The sequence below is a fragment of the Aplysia californica genome, unplaced genomic scaffold, assembly GCF_000002075.1.
Source record: "Aplysia californica isolate F4 #8 unplaced genomic scaffold, AplCal3.0 scaffold00254, whole genome shotgun sequence".
In the NCBI taxonomy this organism is placed as follows: Eukaryota; Metazoa; Mollusca; class Gastropoda; order Aplysiida; family Aplysiidae; genus Aplysia; species Aplysia californica.
This window is the reverse complement of record NW_004797524.1, coordinates 915,712-923,330: the sequence shown is the minus strand read 5'-3', so window position 1 is coordinate 923,330 and position 7,619 is coordinate 915,712. Positions and strand designations below refer to the sequence as shown.

The following is a 7,619-nucleotide window of genomic DNA, read 5'->3' as shown; positions in this document are numbered from 1 at the left end:
CCGTCTCCCGATTTATGTTCCCCGATATAACGTGAATTTCTGCTTGAGTTTGTGTGCGTTTGTGACCTTCTAGAATCTAGAATTGCCTGTGTTTGTTCTACACCAAAGTGTAGGCTAAGACTAGCCAAGATCTAGGCCTACAGCCTACGTCTCATTGAAAACACGCTAAGTTGATGCCGTAGCTCTAGTTCTAGACTAGATGCTCTAGTTCTAGACTAGATGCTCGTCCAATGAAATTATTGAGAACAGATTGATCCATTAGACACACATTATGTATGATGCTAAAGATAGTGTTGTTTTCAGACTTGACACCGCTTCACTCAGGTGGCAATTGACAAGTCAATTTTTGTCAATTGCCACCGCATCACTCTGTGGAAATTGACGCTACCTTCTTTTTTACTTCATCACGTGTAGCCAAAAATGCCCCGTTGCCACGGCTGATCAGTTGTAAACATAGGGTTTTGGCGTGGGGGAGGGGGGGGGGGGGTATATCAGCTGAGATACCAGAGATGTGTATATGTCTAGATCTACTTGCTACTGAAAAACGACCCATTTAGTTTTTTACAGCTCTACAGGCAATAAATGGCCGATCTCAGCTGATATCCCCCCAGCTGATATATAGGGCCGACCTACTTCATATATAGGGCCGACCTACTTCAAACGGGTAGCGCTCAGGCCCTAGCCTGTATAAAGGGCATAGACGCTGACCTTTTTCAATGGGAAATTTCAGTATTCCTTGTATGGTTAATGACGTAGCAAATTTATAGTGACCAGTGACGTCACAAGTTGTTTTGACCGTGTAGAGCGTCTCTTGGCGGAGATATCGATTGATAAAATGATACGGTCCAGCTGAGCGACTATGCGCTAGATCTGTGTTATCACTTGTTTCGCTAAGATAATGTTCTAGGCGTAATTGTTGAGTTCATTACGTTTTGGGCTTTGAATTTATCATTTTTTAATGGCTCATTCTATCGGCTTTTTAGAAAAGATGTGGTTTAAGAATACCTGAACATGAGACAGTTGTGAAAGTAAATCAAAACCAAATTCTGTTTAGTGGTCTGTTCACTTTTTTAAAATAGTGACTGTCATGTAGTTTCACTTACTTATATCACATGTAAAAATTTCTATTCTCTTCTCAGCATGGCTCCACGTAGAGGAAAGCCTCAGCAGCAAGAGCAGGTGGTTCTTGGACCACAGGCCAAAGAGGGAGAAAATGTCTTCGGCGTTGCTCACATTTACGCCAGTTTCAACGACACCTTTGTCCACGTGACTGATCTGTCTGGAAAGTAAGTGTTTCAGATAGTCTAGCATGCACATAGGGAACAGATTTTTAGGTCCCAAATATCTTCTTAATTCGTATAATCTTTGTATTTAAAACATGCAAGATATTGAAATTCATACATAACGAAATAATTTCCGCATCCTGCCAATTTTGCCATGCTGTACTGGGTATTATTTTTTCAACATGTAGGCATAATGTGATTTTTTTACTTTATGTTGGCAACACTTTTTATGGGGGGGGGGGTATCACCAGTTCTACTAGAGAACCCTGAAAGTAAAAAAAGCGGATTGCCTTGTAAACCCATGTTCCAGAGAGCTATTTATATGCAGGAGATATATAAATAAACTATTCATAACATACGTCTAGTTATGCTTAAATAAACCGTTCATACAAATATCTTAGTTCTGCTTATTGTATTGAAATGTAAATTATGGAATGTTACGAGATCTTTTTTAAAAAATTGTTTTATTTTCCCTCACATTAATCTGGTCTTTTTGGGGTTTGTCCACTTCTGTCTGTCTAAAGGGGAATCTAGGCTGATGGTTCAAAGCTCAATTCTGGTGGCTTCTTTTTCTAGGCTTGTTTATTGAACTCTGTATTTGCTGGTGTGTGCAGACTTAGTACAAACAACACAAAAAAAACAAAACGGAGCTGATCTGGAAGGAATCATATATTTTGATAATGTGGCTGCTTCAGACCTGGCACCTGAATAGAAATAGTCTTTGGGTATCAACTGAATTTCTTTTATTAATTAAATAGCTCATGGTCTTGTTTTGTTTTTCTCCAGGGAAACTATTGCCCGTGTGACTGGTGGCATGAAAGTGAAGGCTGATCGTGATGAGGCATCTCCTTACGCTGCTATGTTGGCAGCTCAGGATGTTGCAGAACGTTGCAAGACCCTGGGAATTACTGCCCTTCACATCAAACTGAGGGCTACTGGTGGCAACAGGTATAAACATTTGATCTGTCTTCTTCTTTTTGGGCTTGTGCTTGTTGCCCTTCTTTTTGTTTTAAAGTTATGTGATTTCTCCACACGTCACCACTGCAGAGTTCTAAATAGCTATCTCCTAAATTGGTAGGGGGTTTTCCCCCTGAATTCTCAGGTGTGGTTTACTATAGAAAATTAATTCTGTTCTTGTCGTCCGTTTATGCTACTCTCTAGTGATACTGATAACTGATACCTCCAGTCTCCAGCACTTATTTGGCCTATTTGTGTTTGCAAGTGCCATTTAACTGTTACCAAAATTAGCACCTGCTGTTTGTTTTTTTTTTTTTTGTAGACTCAAGCTCTTATTTTCGACTGTAAGGGCACGTTCGCTAAAGCTTCTTTATTCCCTCCCAAAAATGTTGCGTGACCTTATTTTGTCTTGTGTACCTTTCACTTTCTTTGCTGATATTGCCTACAGGGTAGGGTGACCAGCCAGGTCGTAAATTCGTTTAAAAAAAAAAGTTTCAGTGTCATTGCCTCATGCCCTCCCACAATTCTTACCCCTCTCACACTGAATAGGTCTACTTGAGCCCTTCAAATTATTGCTCTACTTTTAGTTTGAGCAATAATTTTTGTCTTTCTCATTTATAATATGAGTCATGACACCCAGACTGGTTCTTGACAGTAGAAATTCTTTCTCAAGGCCACTGCGAACGCTCAAAGCAGGAATCTTTTTTAAAATATATAATAATGAGAGGAAAATATTATAACGCTAGTAACAGACTGAAATACTTAAGTCAAAGAAGACCCCTGTGCGACACTGAGATGTTGTTGACTGGATATATTTTACGCGTGTGTGTTGTTATATTACATAGCCCTGGAAAATTGAGAAGCCGGTTTGGCAGTCACCCTGTAGTGTACACATTAGGTCTAAATCTACCCCCTCCCCTCCCATCTCCACCAGGGCAGAAGAACATGTTCTTGTGCACAGTAGAATTAACGAGCTGATTTATCAATGTCATGCTTATACTGTGCTGGACCAACATAGGGGGAACTGCTGCTTTTTCTGTCCTCTTCTTTACTATCTTCATTTCCTCTACTTCTTTTGTATGTTTGTCACTCTTGTGAACTACTATTTACGGGGTACCTTAATTGATAGTTGAAGCTTGATCTCCCGTTTGGACTTCTCTGTTGACATCCATCCCTTGCCGCTCATATTATGACCTATGCCGTTGCGAGCGCCGCAAAAACCTTGCGAAAACTAAATCTAGCGGTGAGCAAGCTTGCGATTGTCTTGTCTATCCTCCATTTTGTCGACTGGACTTTGTTGTGTGTTCTTTTTGTTCCATATATATTATGTAATAATAATATAATCTTATTGGTGGCGCAAATGAACTCCCTTTTTTTAGCTGATGTTGGACTTGATTTGCTGGGTAGTAAATTTTTTTTCCAGGTTGTACATTTTTTCAGGAAATATTGCTGGACACCCTGATCTATTCATTATTCCCTGGTATGCCTTCTATCAATGGTGCGATGACAAATTAATTGAATTATGGTAGCACTGGAAGTTCAATTAATTTGGAAGGGGAACCTGCTTTTAAATATTGCCAGTAATTGAAAGATACATAGATCTAGGTGAAGAAATCAAACGAGACAAAATGTTTGTGAAAAAATAAATGTAATAGGTTGTCATGTCATGGAGGCGAGCGGTACAAGCGGAAATTGAAAAAGTGGGGACCTCATGGAAACAGATAGAAAAGGATGCTCAGGACAGGTTTCGCTGGAGTAATGTTGTTGATGGCCTGTGCTCCACTGGGAGTTAAAAAAGGGCAAGAGAGAGAGAGGTTGTCATATAGGCAGTCTCTTCAAACAGGCTCCCAAATGCCATTTTCAACCCTCTAAAAGCTGTAAGTTTCAATTTCTTCGGGACTTCGCCCCCTGAACCCCAACAGCCTGTTGGGGCCTCTGCGGCCCGGCCCCCAGACACCCTGCAGAATATTCCTTATTTTCCAGTTTCACCTGGTGGAAGCACTGAATAGAGTATAAAATTGTTTTTCTTTTTAACTGATTTGGCGTTCAAATCTTCTGTCTAAAATGACCATGAATTTGGTGGTGTGGTAGGCATACACTGTCAGGAAAAGTTAAGGCATACACGGAATACTGGAAGTCATTAGTGGCTCATACCATGTGCCATTCCAAGATTGATATCTCTTTAAATTTTGGTATATATTGGTTTCCCTGAATTATGGATGTTTTGAACCCAATTGTCAATCCCCAAGGTGTTTGAATTGTCTGTGCCTGACACTTCTTTCAAATTGCATAATTTCTCAGCTGTTTCTACATTATCCAGAATCACATGTTCGAGTCTGCATATTTTTTTTTTAGTAGTCTGTCATGCTGCTGCTACATTTTATTGCAAAGTTGGGTTTGATGACCCAGTGATATTTGTATTAGGCTCTCCTAATTGTTGTACCTTTCACTTCCAGGACCAAAACCCCAGGCCCAGGAGCACAGTCTGCTTTGAGAGCTCTGGCACGTTCTGGAATGAAAATTGGAAGGATTGGTGAGTGATATTTATTGTGTTACAGTGTTTACTTAAAATGAAAATGAAAACTTTTTCCCCCCCCCCACATCTTTGTGCTGTCAAAGCAATTTTAAACCTCAAAATTGTTTGGGTTTAATCTTTTCTTGCTGCGTTGACGTCAACCATGATGCTCTAAAAGGTCGGGGAAAAGAAAGGAAGAAAAAATATTACAGACCACATTTTCTTGGCCTATAAGTAACGACATTGTAGTTCTAGTCATCGCGATCCCGTTGTTATGGTACACAATCGCCGATCGGCGAGAAGCGCCTCGAACGGAAATACTTCCGGCTCGCCGTACGGCGAGATGAGACAGCAAAGTGTTAAGAAAATACGATTCAACGGCGCTTGAATTGCGGAAGTTAGATCTGGGCTTATCTATTACAGTAGTCTCCGCCTAAGATCCCGGTGCTCGGGAGCAAGGAAATGCGGGACCTTAGGCGAACCGGGATGACGTATGGCGAGCAAAGAGTGCCATTTTCACTTATTATCCTATCTTGAGTCTCAAGATCTATGCTTATCCAGTTGCCCCTCCCCTTTACCTGTTGAAAATTTATAGCCCCCCCCCCCCCCCAACCGCCTTTGTCGTTACACACCATTACGTTGTGAACACACCAATTAAAATTCTGCCTGTCTCGCAAATTCGGGAGTAGAGACTTCTGCAATGGTCAGGGAAGAGTTCACAGTTCAATGTGATCCCGCCTGGAGCGAACATGTAGGCCCTACCCATCCAGCGAGTGATGTAAGTTTAGGGGGAGAGCTCAGGTGTGAGTGCGATGTTCGGGGGAAACAAACGTGTCGGTCAGTTCACACCTCGGTGTGATCCCGTCTGGGGCAAACGTTGTATCGCTTCATCAAGTTTTACTTACAGCGTGTATTTGATCACATTCACGATAGTGGCTGATCTTTGACGCAACTGACAGTTTACTGATCTCAACTTTTCACTCTTGGTTGATCGGCTGTCCCGCCCGGGTTTTTGTTCCGCAAATTATGATCTGAAATGCGGGATCTTAGCCGAATGTAGACCTTCAGAGAAAATGAGAGCGGGATCTTAGGGACTTTTGTATAGTAAAAATTCTGTTTTCTTAAAACAGCGGGATCTTAAGCGAACCGGGATCTTAGGCGGAGACTACTGTATGTTTTTTGTGGTGGCCGAATTTTGCTATTCAAAAGGCTTTTTAATGGCTGCATCGATCGACATGCGGTTTTAGCCAAAAGATTCTTTAAAATATTCTCCAGATCATGATGCCCTTCATTTTCTTCAGTTTTTAGATGGTTTTGCTGCAAAAAGCTAAATTTCTTTGTTTACTTTGCCGATCGCTTTTGTAGGCCGGCGCTTGTCTCTAGTTTTAGAAAATCCACCAGGTTTGTTTATTTCAAGTCGTACTTCCGCTCGATACTATCTCGAAATACTGAGCACTATTTTAAGTGTGCGATCCGTATAGGTCTAGCTTCATGTTTTCTTTTTTTTACTTGGTGCTAAATTTGACTGTTTGATGCCCATCATTGCCTTTTCTGGACTCCTTTGTCAAATTTGTTCTTTATATGACTTGTGGTATCTGACGGTAGTTTCCATAGTACGTCTTATTCTATATTTCGAGTACAACGGCAGCATTTTTATATTTGTACCTCGTCACACTTAGAATTTAGAATGAGTGACGTTGCGTTATGAATTCTGCATCTGGTGTTCATCATGCATTTTGTGGAACAGACTTTATTTATAAAGTGTTACAAACACATGAATAACCCCCTCTCACAAGCTGATAAGACATTATGAGTAGTTACGCCCATTCGAATAACTTGTCTGGACGCTCTTGTTGTTATGAATGACCTGAGGTTCGAAAGGGGATAATTTAGGTCAATATCCGAATGTTTTACTTTCAAATTGTTCTTTGTACCTGCACAATGGTATTCATAACTATCAAACTAGCTTATTTTTTATCAGGTAGTATCATTTCCTACAAAATCAAGCTCATTTGAAATATTTTGTTTAGAAAAATGGAAGTCTTGTTTCCTGAGCTCCTCATTTCTAAGTGGGTCAATTTCTTCTATAATTTCATTGGACGAACATCTAGAGCTACCAACTTGGCATGTTTTGAATGAGACGTATGCCTCGATTACGAACGAACGCAGGCGGTTCTAGGAGAAGGCCACAAACGCGCACAAACTCAAGCGCGTGCGCTCAGCCAGGGGCTACACTGATTCGGGACCGGAATGTAGGCGAGGTGCCGAAATAGGCTTATCGGGCGACATAAATCTGGCTCCCGCAGGATGAGGGTTAATCTTCCTTGAAGGTTTGCTATTCGAAGACGTACTGAATAAAATATCCCAAATTTTTTATGGATCAAGTATTAATGTACATTTTATCCATTAGACATGTTTTGTTATTTTCAGTTAGTAGAGAGTGACCTTTGAAAGTTCAGTTACCTTCCTTTTTTCTTTTTGGTACAGTACTAATGAATGCTCTCTGATTTTTTTTCACAGAGGATGTCACTCCCATTCCTTCAGACAGCACCCGCAGAAAGGGTGGCAGACGTGGCCGACGTTTGTAAAATGTTGGGATTTATTCTGAATAAAGTATATCAATACTTTTAAAAGATATTTCTGCCTTTGTTTTTCCTTGGGTTTTTAAGTTTGAGAATGTGTGGTTGGTGAATGCTCTGGTGTGGTTTGCTCTTTTCATATCAATGCGAACATCTATCTACATTTTTCTCTCCTTTTTTTGTGTGTTACTCTCTTGCAACGTTGTTAGTCTTTTGCACTTGTATGACCTAATTGTGTTGCAAATGCTGAAAAACTCTTTACCTACGACAAAAAAAAGTTTGGGA

The 7,619-nt window shown here is 40.6% G+C and overlaps 1 protein-coding gene across 1 annotated transcript in view; it reads left to right on the top strand.

Annotated features, from left to right (window-relative positions):
- Positions 1-7,392, top strand: part of LOC101857256 (40S ribosomal protein S14) — an 8,071-nt gene extending 679 nt beyond the window's left edge. Inside the window, exons 2-5 of the mRNA XM_005100647.3 lie at positions 1,140-1,286; positions 2,070-2,231; positions 4,697-4,773; positions 7,276-7,392. Of these exons, the coding sequence (XP_005100704.1) occupies positions 1,141-1,286; positions 2,070-2,231; positions 4,697-4,773; positions 7,276-7,343 (453 nt within the window). The 5' untranslated portion in view covers position 1,140 and the 3' untranslated portion in view covers positions 7,344-7,392. The remainder of the gene's footprint in view (positions 1-1,139; positions 1,287-2,069; positions 2,232-4,696; positions 4,774-7,275) is intronic.
- Positions 7,393-7,619: the final 227 nt, after the last annotated feature.